At 41.8% G+C, this 19,194-nt stretch overlaps 1 protein-coding gene across 6 annotated transcripts; it reads right to left on the reverse strand.

Annotated features, from left to right (window-relative positions):
• Positions 1-5,822: 5,822 nt before the first annotated feature.
• SNRPB (small nuclear ribonucleoprotein polypeptides B and B1) lies at positions 5,823-17,636 on the reverse strand. 6 transcript variants are annotated; one of them, XM_020965685.2, is made up of 7 exons: positions 17,524-17,636; positions 15,523-15,674; positions 12,673-12,784; positions 11,006-11,158; positions 7,958-8,096; positions 7,493-7,618; positions 5,823-5,973 (listed from the first exon to the last, which is right to left on the reverse strand). In XM_020965685.2, exons 1-7 carry the CDS (start codon positions 17,524-17,526, stop codon positions 5,936-5,938), a joined length of 723 nt encoding a protein of 240 aa, XP_020821344.1. In that variant the 5' UTR covers positions 17,527-17,636; the 3' UTR covers positions 5,823-5,935. The 6 variants fall into 6 exon arrangements, with proteins under 6 accessions (XP_020821344.1, XP_020821343.1, XP_078006174.1 ...); XM_020965684.2 differs by lacking the exon at positions 17,524-17,636 and adding an exon at positions 17,106-17,177; XM_078150048.1 differs by lacking the exons at positions 15,523-15,674; positions 17,524-17,636 and adding exons at positions 14,347-14,516; positions 15,087-15,174.
• Positions 17,637-19,194: the final 1,558 nt, after the last annotated feature.

Consider the following 19,194-nt stretch of genomic DNA (forward strand, 5'->3'; position numbering starts at 1 on the left):
AGCCATAAGGGCCAATGCCAGAGGTCCAAGAATATCATTCCATAATTCTACTAATGTTCATAGCCCAGTGCCTGATGGCAGCTCCAGTCATCTGCCCCATGCCTCCCCCTAGTGGGCTATATGTGAATTACAGCACTGAAAGAACTTCCAGACTCCAGAATCAGCAGTTTAACTGCTTCACTTAGTTGGATGTAAGGGGAAAGGAACTGTGGACATGTGCCCCTATGGAAAGGGCATCTTTCTGACCATAAGCCCAACTCAACCTTTTGAGGCTGACTCATGACCACTGTCTAATCATTATCTTTTATTTTTCCTATGCCTTAGGACCCCTAACATTATTCTTCATCTGGATAGTGATTTCTATCCCTTAGTTCTGACCCCTACACTAACCACACTTTCCTTTCCCTATCTCCACCCCTTGGTGAGTTCAACTCTACACTATCCTCTACACTTGCCTTCCTTGCCTTCTTATATTGCCGTTCATGCCTGGCCAAGTGGCAACCTTCTATTACTCCCACCATAGCACCCCTCCTTCTCCCACCTTTGCTCTGATATAAAGTCACAAAACTGTGCTAGGTGCACTACACATTTATGTTACATAATCTCAACTGGACCCTCATTGCAGCAAGACAGTCCTTTGACACTTTCCTAATGCAGTCACTATCCCTCCCACCACAGTGACTACTGCAAACCTTTCATCCCTTTTTGGCCTCACACAACACTTCCCTCCCCCAAACTCTCAGCTGAGGACCTTGCCTCATGCTTCACAAAAATAAAATCAAATTGAAGCCATTCATCAAGAGCTTTCTCTTCTCCCTTCCTCCACATCTCACATCACTCAGACATCTTGCCCCACTATCTCGTCCTTCAACCATCTCACATGAATAGATGACCCTTTCTCCTTGACAAGGCAAAACTTCAACTGGCACTTTCCTATTCCATCCTGTCTTCTCTAGTAGATTGCCCCCACTATCATCCCCACTCTGACATAGATCTTCAATCCATGCCTATTGTTACTGCCCTGTTGCTTATAAACCCATGTCTCCCCCATCCTTAAAAAAACCCTCACGAACTATTCTGATCCTTTTACAGCTAACTTTGAGAATACTTGTCTACGACTGGTGACTCCACTTCCTCTCCTCACTCCCTTCTAATCCTGCTGCAGTGTGATTTCCAACTTCATCACTCAACTGAAACTGCTCTCTCCCAAGTGACCAGTGATCTCTTAACTGTCAAATCTAATAGCCTTTTCTTTTTCCATGATTCTCTACAGTCATCATATTCATCATTTCTTACAGCATGGCAACATTCCATTACCTTCATCTACTACAATTTGTTTAGCTGTTCCTTAATCATGGCACATCTACTCTGCTTCCATTTATTTGCTACTACAGAAGTGCTGCTATAAATATCTTAGTGCATAGGGCAGCTAGGTGGCGCAGTGGATGGAGCACTGGCCCTGGATTCAGGAGGACCTAAGTTCAAAGCTGGCCTCAGACATGTAACACTTATTAGCTGTGTGACCCTGGGCAAGTCACTTAACCCCACTGCCTAACCCCCCCCAAAAAAAAACCCAGCAAATATCTTGGTGTATACGGGAATGGCCTTTTCTCAATAATCAGCCTTGACTTCTCTGCAACTTTTGAAACTGTCAATCACCCTCTTTTCCTAGATACTCTCTCCTCTCTAGGTTTTCATGACACTACTCTCTCCTGGTTCTCCTACCTATATGAATGTTCTAGTTGCTGGTCTTCAACCAGATTACACCCAAGGCTGTACTAAACCCTCTTCGCTTTTCCCTCTATTCAATCTTACTCAGTGATCTCTCAGTTCTCATAGATTCAATTATCATCTGTATGCAGACGACTTGCTGATGTATATATCCAACCCTAAATCTCTTTTGGATTTAGTTACATATCCAACTCTCCGTGACCTTATTTTGGAGTTTTCCTGGCAAAGATACTGGAGTAGTTTGCTATTTCCTTCTCTGGCTCTTTTTTTACAGATGAGGAAATATGGCAAATGGGGTTAAGTGACCTGTCCAGGGTCACACAGCTAGTAAATGGCTAAGCTGTATCTGAACTCATGAACATGTCTTCCTGATCCCAAGCCCAGGGCTCTATCCACTGTACCACCTAGCTGCCCTAGTTACATATCACCAACTACCAAAGGAGACCAAATGTCAGAGACACTTCAAACAACATATACAGAACAACTCGTTTATCTTTCCCCCCCAACCCAACTCTCTTCTCAGGTTCCCTACAGCTGTCAAGGGTGCCACTATTCTCCCCATCACCCAGCTAATGTTAGTGTTATCCTCACCTCTTCACTTGCACTCACCCCACATATCCATTCTGTTGATGAATCTCGTCACTGCTACATTCACATCTCTTGCATGTCTCCTCCTCCCCATTTACAGAGGCTCCACCCTAACATAAGACCTCTTCACTCCTTGCCTGTTCTACTGAAAAAGTCTGCTAGTTGGTCTCCCTCCTCATTTCTCCCCACTGCAATCCATCCTCCACTCTGCTGCCAAAGTGATCTTAAGTATATGTCTACCATATCGACTCACTCAATAATTTCTAATGGCTTCCTATTACCTGTAGGATCAAAAATAAAATCCTGTTTGGCTTTTAAAGCCCTTCAAACCTGCATACATGCACAAGCACACACATACCCACTCTCATCTCCAATTCTGTACCTTTTCATTGGCTGTCTCTTATGCCTAGAATGTCGTCTTTCCTTACCTCTCTGCCTTCTGGCTTCAAAACCTAGCTCCACCTTCCACAAGGAAGCTTTCCTTGTTCCATCCACCTTCCCCTACCTCCACTGCTACTGGCCTTCTCTCTGAGATTATGTCATCTTTTATATACATAGTTATTCATATGTGGTCTTCTTTGTAATCTGAGACCTTTGAGATCAGCAACAGGGCTATTCCAATTCTTTATATTCTTAGTGCTTAGCATAGAGCCTGGGACACGGCAGATGCTTAATAAATGTTTTTTGACTGAGCTGATTCACCACTAAATTCAAAAGATTTTTGGATGAACTGCTGTAGGGCCACTCCTTCCCTCTCTTGAAGTTGGAAATTTATAATTGAACTTAAGACTTCACATTTGTTCCTATTATAAAGTTTATCTTCTTAGATTGGCCCATCATGACTTAGGTACTGTTACTCAGCTTTAGCGAGCCTTCTCATCTTTGTACTACCTGCAGATCTAATAAGCATTCTTTCTAAGCCTTTGTTCAAGTCACTAAAAAAAAAAAATTAAAACTGTACAAAACATCTTACTCCAAAATATACTCCAAATGGATAGTAACCTTAAGAGTAATATTTTTTTAAAAAAGAAAAGAAAAACAAATCATACCTCTCATAGCTATGAGTAAATTGTATTCTTAACCAAACAAAAGGGATAGACAATTACAAAAGATAATATAATTTGGATTACAAGCAAGTGAAAATATTCTGTACAAACAAAATTAATGCAGCTATGACAAGAAGGCACTGAATGAGGAAAAAATCTGTTATCAAACTTTTGTTAAGATTTAATATTACAGATCCATATATAACATACAGATCCATATAGAATATCTATATATAGATCTTTATACATCCACATACCTATATATGTTTGTCTACATATTTATATATATATATACATATGTGTATATATGACCAAAAGCCATTCCCCAATAGTAAGTGATCAAAAAATATAAACAGTTCTCAAAAAAATTACAAACTATTAACAAACATCTGAAAGTCTGCTTCAAATCATTAAATAAAATGCAAATCAAAACTACCTGAGGTTTCTCCTCATAGCCTACAAATTGGCAAGGATGACAAAAGATAGGAACAGCCTATATCAGAAGAGTTGTGGGGAGATAGGGACACTTAGTGCACTGTTGTTGAGGCTGTAAATCACTGCAACCATTTTGGAAAGTAATTTGGAATTAAACAATGACTAAAGTGTTCATACCTTTTGACCCAGAGATTCTACTACTAGGCTTATATCCCATGGAGGCTACTGATAAGAAAGTCCAATATATTTATAGCAGTACCTTTTGTGATACTAAGGCACTGGTAACAAAGCAGATACCCATTGATTGGGGAATGGTTAAACAAACTTCAGTATGCGAGTGTAATATACTACTGTGCTATAAAGAAATGAGACATGAATATCAAGAAGCATGAAAAAAATCTAATCAACTGATGCAGAGTGAAACAGAGCCAAGAAAACAGACACAATTACAATGTAAATAAAAAGAACTATTAAAAGAATAAAAGTGAATGTTGAAATATTACAAAGAACAAGAGTAGCTTGAAAGAAGAGATATGACATCCCATCCAACTCCTACACAGAGGCTCATAAGTGTAGAATAATTGCACGTATTTTCAGATTTTTTCAATATAGTGATCAGTTTGCTAAATTTTTTTCTTTTCCTTTTGTCTTTAAAAAAATATTTCTTATGTTAGATAACTTTCTGGGAGAGAGAAAGGGGAAGGATATTAGGGAAAATTATGATGACTTAAAAAAAAACTTCAATAAAATCTCCTTTTTAGAAAATCACACAAAGCCAAGCACAGATGCCTTAGGGCATGCCATTAGCAACCTCTTTCTAAGCTGACTTCAGATCATCTGGGTCCAGCCATCCTACTTGTTCTAAATCCACCTAACCACAATACTGTACTGTTCCGGTCCCTAACTTCTCACTTTCCATCTCCTCCCTCACAAAGAAAAAACATGGAAATATAAAAGATGTTTCTGTTACCTCAAAAACCATAATGATTCAACCTGACCCAGAGAACATTCCAAAACTTCACAAATAATGTATCCCAGAACACAAACTTTGTATTTTATTAGTTTGACAATGGAATTTCATAACGAATGAATGAAAAAAGCACACTTAGCCTAGCATACTTATGCATACTTAGCCTAGACAGGCTACCAGTTGTTACTACATTCCCCCTAACATCTCACATAGCACTTTGCACCTCTCTAAACAGATATTAGTAAACATGTGCATATTTACTAATAGTGGCAAAGCTTATAGTTGTAATAATAATAATAATAATGATAGTTTTAATAGCTATAAAAGTTATACAATGGTTAATTCCTGAATTTGAATCCCCAGTATAATTAGTGATGTGATCTTACAGAAATCAACCTCTCTGAATGTTTCCTTATCTATAAAAATGATGATTCTAATTCTCTCATCTCACAAATCTGTGGTAAAAAAAAAAGTGCTTTATATCCCTTAGAATGCTGTAGAAATGGGCAGCTAGGTGGTACAGTGGATAGAGCACCGGCCCTGAAGTCAGGAGGACCTGAGTTCATATCCGGCCTCAGACTAAACACTTGACACTTACTAGCTGTGTGACCCTGGGCAAGTCACTTAACCCCAATTGCCTAAAAATAAATAAAATAAAAAGAATGCTATAGAAATAAATTATTAACAGAGTAATTGTTTTCACAGGTTCCCTCTCCCCTTTACCACAACCATCTCTCTTGGCTTTGACAGGATGAGATAAAGAGATAAAAGCAGTGGTTACTCTTCCATTTATTTTAAACAAGAAAGGTTTAATGAAAGGGTGTTCCTACTTTCTCAGACCTTTAGAGACTCCAAGCCAATGTCTATGTTACAATAAGGTAGAGAGAACCCAGTTTTGCAGAGTGGTCTTGTTGGTGAGAAGGTAAAAAGCCAGTTATTTTGAAGCATCCAAGAAACAGAGCCATCAACTTGAGTTGATGATCCCAATGGGTCTAAGCACTGCCTCCCCAATTCTATCAGGCATAGAAAACACCAACCTGCAACGCTTAAGATTTCTTTTTTCCTGAAGTTTATTATAAACCAAGTTAAAAGGCAGCAAGACAACTATTTACAACTTTCCAGGTGGCAAACATGGAAAGAACATCTGAGCAAGGTCTACAGGATCTTAAGGTCTTGGTGGGCGCATCCCTGGAGGTGGAGGACCTGTGAAGGAAATAAAGGATGAAAATAATATCTAATAGGCTAGTGTGCACAAGACACTGGCTGAGGGCATGATCACCATCCCATAGCTAAGAGGCAGAATAATTTAGTAAGAAGAGCACCAGACTATAACTCAAGGGACCTCGGTTTCTAGTGGTGATGCCATTATCATATTGTATGATCTTGGGCAAATCACTCCCTCCTTCACCCCCACCACTGACTATCCCCTCTTAGGTTCCTCATTCATAAAATGAAAGTGTTATACTAGTTGACCTCTAAGGTCTACGCTACAGTAGAGTATAAATGTTAGTGTTAGAAGAGTGCATTAAATCCTACCACCTAATTTCACAGAGAAAGAAACAAAGGTCAGCTCTAATATTCTGATTATATGGTCAGGAAATGGGCCTTTGTGAGACCCTGAGTCTACTTCACATACAGATTAAACTGTAACTGGGAAATATTGAACAAAATAAATAAAAATACAATATGGTATAATGTTGATTTGTGGTTTTCTAAGTTAATATGTGGCTAGCAGGGATTCATTTTTTTTTGACACCACTCATTTGGAACACATGGAACTGCTTGTGTGTGTGAAATTCAAATTTCCATCTGCTAAGCACAGAAACCAAGGGTCTGGACATTTTGAGCAGCATACCAGGCTATAAAAAGCAATGGCAACACAATCCACACAGGCCACACATGTCACATTTAACACTAAAAAGACCAGAATTTAAGAATACATCAAAGGACCAAGCTTTGTTAACTGATGCAGTGCATTTTTATCCATAAGGCAAAGAATATAAAGATGATAGGATGAAAATTTGTATTCCAAAGTAAAACTGCAGTATTTTTATGTCAATTGACATACCTGGTCCTGCCAGTGTTAAGCCACACAGAATCACACACTCTCAAGAGTAGGAAGGGATGTAAAGGCCATCTAGTCTAACCTGTACCTGAATAAGAACATCTCCTGCAGTATCCCTGGCCCTTCTACTAACTCACTGTGACCTCCTTGGGCAAATCATTTCTCCCCTGTGAGTCCTTTTAAGATGGGAACATGACTGCTTATGCTAAAAGCCCTTACAGGATTATTCTAAGGATCGTAAGAGGTCACAGATACAGAAATAAAAAACCTTAAAGGTCAGCTATACAACACCCTCATTTTACAGATGAGGAAACTGAGCACAAGCCAAGGTTAAACTTGCCTAAGGTCACAGAGGCAGTAAACAGCAGATCTGGCATTCAGACACCTTTTACTCTCAGTCCTCTGCTACTCCTAGAGCACAACTTTTTGGATAGAAAAAATGCTTTAAAATACAAAAAGTTCAGTGCAAATTTAAAGATCAGAATTCCAGAGCTGAAAATGACCTTAGATCATAACAAAATATTCAGGAATTGACAGGTAACTTAGAACACTGAATATTAGAATCAGAAGGGCACTTAGAAATTGTCTATAGTCCAACCTCTCCCTAAAGACATCCTGAATTTAATATCCTCAACATCACTATTCCAGAGCACTCACCTCTCATTCCTGGAGGAGGTGGTCTCATGCCAGGAGGGGGCATGCCCATTGGTGCTCCCCGACCAGGCGGCATCCCCATTGGAGGGCCCATGGGAGGTCTCATTCCAGGTGGTGGAGCCATCATGCCTACAACAGAGAAGTCCCAGAAAACAAGCTGAATGTTTGTCTTGGAAATGAAAACAACAACACAAAGAGCTCAAAGGCCTACCACCACTCTCTCCCCCAACACAGCCATCACCATATCCCTCAGATCTAAACTCAGGAACCATGGCTTCTTATAGCTCATCCCCTTCCTTGAAGCTGTATCTCAAGGTATAAGCCTTAACTAAGACACACAGCTGGACCTCAGAGTAATCCTGCTGACTGAACCCAGTTCCTCATCAAGTTCAGATAAGGTCATGCTTCATCTCTTATCCAACTGAGGGTCCCTCCCTTCAAGTAGCAACAGTTCCAGAGGCTCTTTACCTGGAGGAGGTGCTCCTCGGCCCATTGGTGGGGGAGGTCCCCCTCGGCCTGGAGGATATTGCGTAGGAGCCCCTGCAATGCTGGCTGTGGCAGCAGCAGCTGCAGCAGCAACAGTTCCTCTTCCCTGTGGAGTCATCACCTGAAAAAACATAGCAGGAATGTCCAAGAGAATTTCAGTATAAAATCAAGGAACCCTAGAGCTAGAAAACTTGGGAGATCCAATCCCCAACAAAGCACCACCAAGAAAGAGATACCCAGTCATCACTTAAATATCTCCAATAACAGGGAGCTCAAGAAACACCTGAGAGTCCATTCCATTTTGGATAGTTATAAATGGTAGGGGTTTTTTTTTTTCACACAAAGACAAAGTTTGCCTTCCTCAACCTTCCACCCTGAGGCCAATAATCAAATCCTACTTTCATATAACCCTCAAATATTTGAATACAGAAATCAAGACCATACTGAATTTGCCCATTCTCCAGGTTACACATCCCTGGTTTCTTCAACTAATCTTTCCTTGACATGCTTTTCTCTCCCCAATTTTATTACCATCCCAAGGACAACGCATCAATGTTGCTTCTAAATTCATTTTCAAATTCTAAATTCAAATACACCCACTTTGTTGCAGATTTAACAGTTTGGGATTCTGCCACTGCTACCATAGCTTGGTAATGAGCTTCTTCCTAGGGAATTCAGACAAAAACACTGGAGTACTGAGCAAAGAACAGACATTTTACTAAACCTAAACCCTATCAAATAGTGGCAGTCTGACTTCCTCTACACAAAGTAGGTGCTGCTATGCTGAGTGCATGGCTCTTGGCAATGCAAAGGTCTATGGCCACAGCCTTCATTAAAAGCAATGAGCTGTAGCAGAAGTATGACAGAAAGCAAAGCATAGGACAGTGAAAAAAAGGATAAACCTCACAAGACCTAAAGTTCATAGCTTAGCTCTACTACCTACTACTTCTGATGCTTATGCCAGTATGATCTTGGGTAAATCATCAGAGGCCTCTTTAGGCCTCAAGTTTCCTTATTTGTAAAATTAGAGGGCTGAACTAAAAGATCCTGTCCAGCTCTTTATCTTTGATTGTCAAGAATCTTGTAATCAGAATATATGAATTTATATCCTGGAGCTGACCCTCTAGCTTTATGACCCTGGGTAAGTCACTTCAGCTCTCAGAGTTTGTTTCCTCACTTGCAGTTTGGAAATAAGACTTGCACTATCTACCACACAGGGTAATTATGAGAAAAGCACTTTTTATTTTTTGAAATGCCAAAGTTATTATTTTTATTAAAAATAACAGAAATGACACAGGGTAGGAGCCAGAAGTGACAGCACCACTAACCATAAAACATAGTATTTTTTTCCCCAGAATGTTATTATTTAAATATTTTCTTTATTTCTGGCTGCTTATAGAAGCTGTGGAGTGAATCAAGAAAAACACTGGACCTTTGGACAGCTCAGACATGTACTAGCTATCACTTTACCTCCATTTCATGACTTAATCAAATGGGTAATAGCTCACAAAGTTCTTGTGAAGAAAATACTTAGTAAATATTACCTCTGTTAAGAGGTTTGTTATGAGGAAAATGGCAAATTTTGAAAAACTATTGCACTTATGTTCATTTAGAGCTTTCAAAAAACATAATATTAAATCACAAATGATTAAAAGGTTGAAAATCACATTTTTACTTGCTTTCAAAAAAAAGTAAATGCAAATTTGTACAGCTCAGCAAGTAGTTCCTTCCTAGGAAAAGCATTTAACCCATCCCAAATTTACACTACCAAGGTTTACACTTCTTCATAGGTTCTTACCAAGTTCTCAGAGGCTCAAGATGAAACTCTTTAATCACAATTACAATTCATAATGATAATTTTTTTTCCTTCACATTTGTTTTTTTAAGAGCCCCCATAGGGAGCTTAGGAGCCACATGGAGCTTCAGGGCTGGTACAGGCTGATTAATGCAGCTCTTAAACCTCTCCCACCATATAATGCCCAGAGGCCTGTATATCTCCAAGGCTCTGTTATGAGTCCCCTTCTTTCTCACATTACACTCACACTGATCTTTATCAGCTCCCATAGATCCAGTTATTATCTATAAGCAGAAGACTAGCAAATCTACATATTGAGTCCTCATTTCTCACTTGAACTGCAATCCTACAACACCAACTTAGTAAATATCACCTAAATCTCTCAAAGGCCATCTAAAATGCAATATAACCAAAAAAGAACTCATTCCCACCCCCCAAAAAAAAAAAAACTTCTTTCCCCTAACTTCGATATTTGTCAAAGACACCACTGACCTTAATGTCATTCAAGTTTGTAACCCCAGTTATTTTTACTTCATTTGTTTTCATGTCCCATATCCAAATCAGCTGCCAAGTCTTGTCAATTCTACCTTCACATCTCTTACATCCACCCTCTTCTCTCCACTTAAACAGTACCCTAATCTCATTCAAATTCTCTATCACCTTTCACCTTACTAATGAAATAGCCTCTAGCCACTCCTTCTCCAACCCATCCTCCACAATATTCCCAAAGTAAAGAACTGATCCTGCCACCACCCTTCTAAAGAACCTCTAGTGCCACATTCCCTCTTGACTCTAGGATAAAATACAAATTTAAACTTCTCCGAAGAGCATTTAAAGTCCTTCACATTCTGGCTCCAGCCTATCTTTTCACAAAGATTATGTTATTGCCCATCACAAACTCTATAGCCCAGCTAAAATGACCTACTTGCTGCTTCTCCTCCACTGTCTCCTGCTTTTATGTCTTTACAGAGGCTTCTCTCTCCACCTCACCTCCACCTTGTAGTTGTTAGTGCTGCCCAGCCCAAGACTACTTTGAATTTACTGGATGTATCTAAATATAGTCCTACATACTGTTTCCCCCCAACAGAAAGTAAGCTCCTTGAAGGCAGGGACTTTGTATCCCCAGTGCCTGGCACATAGCAAGTGCTCAATGAATAAACTGAATTGCTTTTAGCACCACCCCCACAACTACCCCCGCCTTCCAAATAGAATTCCATGTTACTGTAGCTCCTTACCTGTTGGGATGGCCCTCCTACCCCTCGGACAGGCCCTGCTAGCCCTGCAGGAGCCTGGGGCATTGGGATACCAGCAGGTATACCTCTCCCTACCGCCCTGCCAATTCCAGGACCTCCTGCAGCTCCGGCAAGTGGCACTCTGGCAATACCAGTCTGAAATGGGGGCGAAAAAAGTAAGTTCCACAGGACAGGGATACAAAAGAGAAGTACCTTTATGGGGCAAACCTGCTAACAAACCCCCAAATCTGCAAAGCATCCAAATATACAGACCAAGGTCCATATGGGACCACCACCCCAATCCCTTTTAACCACCATGCCTGATCCTATATTGAGAACATATATTTGGTCATTTAACCAATTAAAATCTCAGTTCCCTCACCTGGAAAGTGTACCATCTATCTCACTGGGTTAAAGAAAGCTTTCTGTAAACTCTTAAGTGCTATACTTATTTGAACTGCTATTATCATCACCACCATTACTATTTATACATAACTTATCCACTTACACAAATTTCCACAAGAACCAAACAAAAAATATTGGACCTGGAATCTAGCTATGGCTCTGTCACTAATTTGGTACATAAATGTAAAGATAAGCTATTTCTCCTCTATGTCTCATTTCCTCCTTAAAAAATGAGACTCACAAGTTGAAAAAATCCTCAGAGGCCATCTAGTCCAATACATACAAAGGCTTTTGTACTAGATTGCTCTCTAAGGTCCCTTCTATCTTTATGATTCTACGACTAAAAACTCAATGTGTAGTTTGCTATCATGTATTTTAGGTCCAGTCTACTGGCTGTTCTTGGGGTTCTGTGGCAAGGAATCCCATCCTACAAAATGCTCTGGTATAATGAAAAGAACTACGAAATTGGTGCCAAAAGACCTGAGTTTAAATCCTGGCTCTTCCACTTCACTGGCTATGAACTGTGTGAACTCAGATCAGGACTGCACAACAAATGGCCCGAGACCAAAGGATTTCAGAAGGCCCGCAAAATGTGCCCCACTTGACTTCCACTAGTCACTACTGCGCCCATCACGTAACCTGGCAGGTGGGCTGCCACTTCAATCTCTCCCCTGTATGTCAGGGCACCCACAGCAACCAGCCATCATCAAGTCTGTCTCTAGTCTGAGAAGAGAGAGTTGTATCTTTTCGCTGTGTTTTCAGTAGTTACTGGTGGTGAACACAGACAAAGTGAGTGCGGCAAAGTAATTTTTTTAAAAACATTAATGTGATTTCATGATAAATAAAAATCTTAATAAGTAATTAATTGATATTAACTGAAATTTCCTTTTTCAAATATGGTTTATTTGCAAAATAGTTTAATCACTAATTATACCTTTACCTGGAAAATGAGCCACTAAAAACCAACCTGCAGTCCAAAGGAGTTCAGTCTATTTTAATTTTGGTCCCTACCTACTGCCAAGTTGTGCAGGTCTGCCTTAGATAATCACATCTTCTAAGGTTCAGATGTATATAAATATATAGAGATCATAATATTTTCACTACCTACCTTAATGGGCTGTTGTGACAAAAGAGCTTTTTAACTTTGTAAAATGATACAGAAATGAGGCACTGTTATTATCTCAGAAAGAGCACTTGACTCTCAGTACTCACACCAAGATGGGGGCTTCCCCATCACCTCAAGACCACACTGATTCCTGCCTTACATCTTTGGGAGGTGGCCCCTCCACGGTCATTGAGACTAGGTTCTCCCCACGTAGCAGCACAAGCCCCAGAACTCTCTTCTCTTCCCTTTCTGCTTGTTTTGAGTTCTTCGGCCTGAAGATGAGGAGAAGAAAAAAAAATCTTACTGTTATGGACAGGATGTTATTAAGTCACTGCCCACATTATATTTTCTTGTGACACTCTCCCAGAATCCTCCCCAGCTTCCTGTCCCCTCAACTTCAGATCTGCCATAAATAGTCATTTGCAGGAATTCAAACAAGATCCAGTCCATTTCCAGACATTTAACTGATATAGTAGAAAGAGGCAGAAGAACAGACTTAGAGACAAAAGACCTAGATTCAAATCCCAGCTCTGTCACTGACTAGCTCTAAAACCTTGCGCAAGTCACTCCTTCTCTGGATCTTTCTTTAATCTAAAAATAAAGAGGGTTGGACCAGATGATTTCTAATGTTCCTTCCATCTCTAAACCCTATGAAAATTAGCTCCTCTGGGAAATCTTTCTAAAATGAACCAGGATCATCCTCAGGTCCCAGGAGTGGCTGCCTCTCAGAACATCAAAGGTAAAAAGGACCTCAGTGGTCATCCAATTTCTATTTGAAGACCTCCAATGACATGGAGTTCACTACTTCTACAAGAAAGTAAATCACCCTTTCAGAGAGCTCTAATTGTTAGGAAGCCAAAATCTCCCCCTTCTACTTTGTTTCTAGACCTGTGCTCTAGGACTAAATGAAGTGAATCTAATCCTAATTCCTCTTTCACAGGAATTTTAATTCTTCATTAGTTCCCAGTACAACCTCAGAATGTGTTATACAGAAATACTCCCAAGAGACAAAGCAGAAAACTTGTAATAATAAAAGAGTTCAAGTTAGTATTTATACTTATAGTAGGCCGGATATATATAGTACAATAGTAGTTAAAAACTTTTGGGAGCTATAGTCCTACACTTACTAATTCTTTTTGCTTTTTAAGCTTTACTCTTACCTCTGCCCCTGGAAAAACATAGAAATTTGACCTGTCATTCTGGATCGCAATTCAATAAATATATTCTGAGCATCTGTTACATACAACAGTGCTCTAGGATGATGCCAAGACAGCAGTAAATAGGCAGGGCAGATAGCAACTCTACTCCAGCATATGTGTACCCAAACCACAGCTATTTTTATATCTCATATGTGGTAAGGGGAACAAGGTAATCCCATATTATTCCTAGTGCCCATAACAGCAAAATGCATATTGTGGCTATTTAAAAGATATATGTTGAATGAATAAACATACTGGTCCAAATATAGGAAGCATCTTTCCTCTAAAATTTGCTTGTAAAAAACATGAATGTAGTCTATAATTAATGTTAGGCTTTTTTTAGTATAAACTTAATTTTTTTTTCCTTTCGGAGAGATCTTCTCTCAAGAAGGCAGTCTGTATGGAGATCAATTCAGTACTTATAAAGGCTATTTCCTATTTTTACCTGTATCTTCAGCTAGTGCCCTCCTTCATACCAATCCTTCCCATAAACTCCAAGACACTGACAGTTATCTCCCTCAGCCAACTTGAATAGTTCTGCAGCTGACCCTGTGCTAACATGCTCACCCCTAACCTCCTAATCTAAGTGATACTACCACTACAATGTTCCTATTCATCTGGGTAACTTGCCTTACCCTCCCGTACTTGATTTCTCTTACAGGGAGAAAGGACAACTGCAGTCTACTCCTATTAGCTGCCAGATCAATAAGCTCCTGCTGGCATTTAGGACCCCACTCACTCCGGACCTAAGTCCTCATCCTGGATTCTCTCCACTCAAGCCAGACACACACAAAAAAACACAGACCTAAAAGAAACAAAAGGTCATTAATAGGCTGATCAAAGGAAGGAAAATTGGAGCTCTACTCTTGGAAGCAAGAGACCTATGTTCTAGTCATTCCCACCCCAATCTCTATCATTTAACAAACTAATGGCCACAGATAAGGCATTTATCCTCTGTAGGGTGCCTGACCTGTAAAATGAAAATAACCTAGATGTCTTAGGGTAGGCAGCACCTAAACCAGATCATCCTGAGGTACTTCTACCTTAAAGACACAAGATTCTTACCAGAAAACTGACATAGTAATAATTTGAAAACACAAGAGGAGGCATTTAACCATTCATCTCCCATAACTTTTTTTGCAGATGACAAATCAAAGAAGGGAGTCTGGTATAATGGGAAAACACTAGATGCAGGGGTCATAGAATATCTGCTCTGCTACTACTCTATGACTTTGGGCAAGTCTCTCAGCACCTTTGGATTGCAGTTGCCTCTTCTATAAAATAAGGGGTCACACTATCCTGAAAGTCGCTTCCAACTCTGATTCCAAATCACTAGCCCCAAACACCAACCCAAGTGGTGAAGCCAGGCACTTACCCTGAAGAGGGTCAGGGGCTCCTGAAAGCTGCTTCAGAGCAGGCTGTATTGGGTGGGGGTGCCGTTTAGGCTGCAGCCTTACAGAGAGGCAATGAGGACAGAAAAGCAAGTTCTCCCCCTTAAAAACCTGTGGGGAGAACACGAGAGCCCTTTACCCCAGGGGGGCAAACAAGGAAAAGCAGAAACACAGCTCTCAAGCCAAGGGGTTCCAAGCACAGCTGAACTCCTGGGGAGGGCAGCATTCAGAGGGCATCAGGGAATCTCAGCTGGCTTTTCTTCAAAAAAAAGGACACAACTACACAGACACAAGAAGCACAGTCAGGCCACAGCCAGACAGGGGATGGCTAAACTATATCACCTGTCACTTGAGTCCCACCCCCCCAATATTCTGCTGAGTAAACCGGATTGCTCTCCTCCCACCAGGGCCCATCCTCACTTGATCTTCCTGAACTCATCACAGTCACACAAGATCAGGTTCATGTGCTTGTCAAAGGCCTTGAAGGTGCCGATGAAGATGCGGCCATCCTGCAGGATGCATCTCATCCTGTAGTCGATGTGCTGCAGCATCTTGCTGCTCTTGCCCACCGTCTGTGGGAAGCAAGAAAGAAGGGGTTAAGACACTAAAACCTGAATCCCTCCTTGACTCTACTTCCCTCTCAGTTCCACTCCCCATGAAAGCCAAGCATGAAGGCAAGCAAACAGGGCTTGGAGTCAGGAGACCTAGGTTCTAGTCTTGACCTTGGACAAATCATTTCTCTACTGTGAACCTCAGCCTCCTCTTCAGTAAAATGGTTTATATGAAATTAGCTTTAATATTCTTTCTAGTTCTTACATTCTTTGTTCTAAAATTCCCCAAAATAACATTCCGACTCCTGGAACAGCCTTCTTTCACCTCTGCTTTTTAACACTGGATTACTTCACTGTCCTTCTCTCCAGACCAAAAATATGGAACTCAATTGCATGTGTAGTTTTCATACATAATGCAGTTATCTCATCTGACCTTTCCAAGAGCATAAAGAGATAAACAGCAGATATTTACCTCTATTTTACAGAGAAGGAAACTGAGGCTCAGTTGAAGAGGTTAACAAGGTAACACAATGAGTTGGTGATGAAACTAGGCCTTAAACCCAAATCATCTGACTTAAAACCCCAGTCTCTCTCCTACCGGAGGGATACATTAGTGATAACATTCAGCATACTAATTGGTAGACAAATTGGTCAACAAATATTATTTTAAATGAATATGAGGATAGGATGAATATAGCAGAATGTACATTAGACTGGGAAAGCTGGATTCAAAAAGTATTGTGGAAAGAGTACTGATTTAGAGTCAGGAGATTTGGGTTCAAGTTCTGAATCAGGTCTCACTCCTTATCTATTCAACTTTGGGAGGCTTAGAAGCTAAGGGACAGTAGGTCCAAAATTGGGGGCCAGTAGTTTTTTCTTGTGTAAAATGATGGGAATGGAGATGGCAAAAAGGTTTAATTCTTACAAAGCCCATTCCTCACACTCCCTGTCCTTAACCCTCAGACTCCCTTGGCTCTAAGCCCTCTTCCAACCCCTTCCCTTCCAAACCACCCTCCAAATTTCTATCCCCTCGGGGCAGCGAGGTGGCACAGTGGAGAGGGCACCGCTCTGGAGTCAAGAGGAACTGAGTTCAAATGTTGCCTCAGACACATGAAAACTCACTAGCTGTGGGACTCTGGCCAAGTCACTTAACCGCAATGCCTCACTTTAAAAAAAAAAACAGATTTCTATTCCCTCAATCCAACTCTGACCTACTGCCTCCTCTCTGTCAACTTTCCCACCCCATGTCCCCAAGAATCCTAAACGGCCCCCATCTTTACCTTTAACCCTGCCCCAGGTTCCCGGGCTTCCCACCTCAAGCCCACGGTCTCCATACTTCCCTCTGCTCAACATCGGACGTTCCCCCACCATCTCTTTCCCACGGTCCCCATCCTCGCCGTCTCCACTCCCCTTCCCAACGCCAAACACAAATGGCTCAGAAACTTGACACACATTCATATCGCGCCTCAGAACCCAGGCCTTCCTTCTGAACTGCCTCCTCAGAATTCCGCCCCCGACAGCGACTTTCCCTTCTCTTCCTCCTCCTCCTCAAAACCCCGGCCTCGCGCTCCCTCCCCTCCCCCCCCTCAGAACCCCGGCCTCGCGCTCCCTCCCCCCCCCCAGAACCCCCAGCCCCGCGAGCCCTCCCCCTCAGAACTCCGGCCTCGCGCTTCCTCCCCTCCCCCCCTCAGAATCCAGGCCTCGCGCTCCCACCCCTCCCCCCCTCAGAATCCCGGCCTCCCGCCCCTCCTGCCTCCTCCTCCTCCCCAAACCTGGGCCCTAGCCCCGAGGTCGCAGTTGACCCTGGATTCGCCCTCCACTCGGGGCCAGCCCCAGGACCACCCCAGATGGCTGCCCGACCCTCCCTCACCATGGTGGCGGTTGGGATGGCTCGGATTCGCGTCGGAATCGCCTCAGCCGGGGCCTATAAACCGACGAGAATTCCAGTTCCCGCGCCCGCGGCCGGAAGTGAGCAGTTGGCAAAATGGTCCGGCTAGGGGAACTTCCGGCTCGACCTCCCGGCTTATGGGGCCCTTGTTCTTCACGTTCCATCCCCATAGTTTTCTCAGGCACATTAGTGGTAATAACGCTCATTAATAAAACACTTAACTGTTTATGAAGCGCTTTCAACAATTCTGTGACGTAGGCAGCGCCAATATTATTATGCCCACTTTACAGAATTGGAAACTGAGGCTTAGGTGAAGATCTGCCCAGAATGATATAACTAGTAACCACCAGTTATCATGATTATGATCATCATCATCAACTGACATTTACATAGTGCTTTAAAGTTTGCAACATGCCTTACAAATATTCCACTTTACACTCACAACTCTGGGAGGTAGTGCTTTATTATCATTTTACAGTTGAGATTATCCTATTTTACAGTTGAAGAAACTGAGTCACAGAGAAGTTGAGTGACTTGTCCAGAGTTACACAGCTAGAAAGCTAGTAAGAATCTGAGTCAGAGGAGCAGCTAGGTGTCACGTGCATAGAGCACCACCCTTGGATTCAGTAGGACCTGAGTTCAAATCCGGCCTCAGACACATAACACTTAACTAGCTGTGTGACCCTGGGTAAGTCACTTAACCCCATTGCCAAGCCAAAAAAAAAAATCTGAGTCATTCTGACTCTAGGTCCAGCACTCTATGCATGGTGACACCTGGTTGCGTAAGCTGGTCCGCAATCCACATATGCAGATCAAACATTACCATGACCTTAACTATCCCAACTTCCTTCAGAATGTGTGGTGAACCCAACAGCCCTGGGAATAGAAACAACTCCCTAGATCATCAGTCTTGCTTCCAGTCTCCACAACCATCACACTGTGGAAAAAGGGCCAGACGTGCCCACCGAATGCCATCTACGGAGGACAAAAACCAGCCCTGCTGAAGTAGGGACCCTGAGGGAGAGATGGAAGGCAGCACGTTCAGAGCGAGTCGAAGCACCCTCCCCCACCCAACCACCACCCAAGACCCTAGTGAGTACAGCTCTGGACTCTGAGCCCAAGAGCCTTAGGATTGACAGCCTCCCTCCGACCCCACCCAGCCCACTGGTCTGGATGCCAGCCTGGCCCCCCTAAAGCCACAGCAGGAAGCAACCTTTGTGGAGCAACTCCAATGGGCTGGCCATGTTCAAATGCCAAACGTATGTTTACTTAAAAGACTATTTTTTTCTGCATTTATTTATTTCCATTTTTAAAAAACATTTTTAGGGGGAAGCTAGGTGGATAGAGCACCACCCTTGGATTCAATAGGACCTGAGTTCAAATCCGGCCTCAGACACATAACACTTACTAGCTGTGTGACTCTGAGCAAGTCACTTAACCCCAACTGCCTCACCAAAAAAAAACCCATTTTTATTTAAAGTTTTGAGTTCCAAATTCTATCCCTCCCTCCCTCTCTTCCTCTCTGTGAGAAAGTAAGCAATCAGATATATGTTATACATGTGCAATTATGTGAAACATTTCCTTTTTGTCATTTTGTACAAGAAGAATCAAAAGGGAAAAAATGAAAGACAGTAAAAAATTGCATGCTTCAGT

This window comes from Phascolarctos cinereus, unplaced genomic scaffold (assembly GCF_003287225.1).
Source record: "Phascolarctos cinereus isolate Bilbo 61053 unplaced genomic scaffold, phaCin_HiC Scaffold_2;HRSCAF=192, whole genome shotgun sequence".
NCBI lineage: Eukaryota > Metazoa > Chordata > Mammalia > Diprotodontia > Phascolarctidae > Phascolarctos > Phascolarctos cinereus.

What these genes read in the sequence shown, in the direction of transcription:
- SNRPB (XM_020965684.2), bottom strand. An exon ending in AGGGGCCACCTCCCAAAGAT is followed by an intron (nt 11,159 to 12,672) that starts GTAAGGCAGGAA and finishes CCCCCATTTCAG; the next exon opens with ACTGGTATTGCCAGAGTGCC. An exon ending in CCGAGGAGCACCTCCTCCAG is followed by an intron (nt 7,619 to 7,957) that starts GTAAAGAGCCTC and finishes TCTCTGTTGTAG; the next exon opens with GCATGATGGCTCCACCACCT.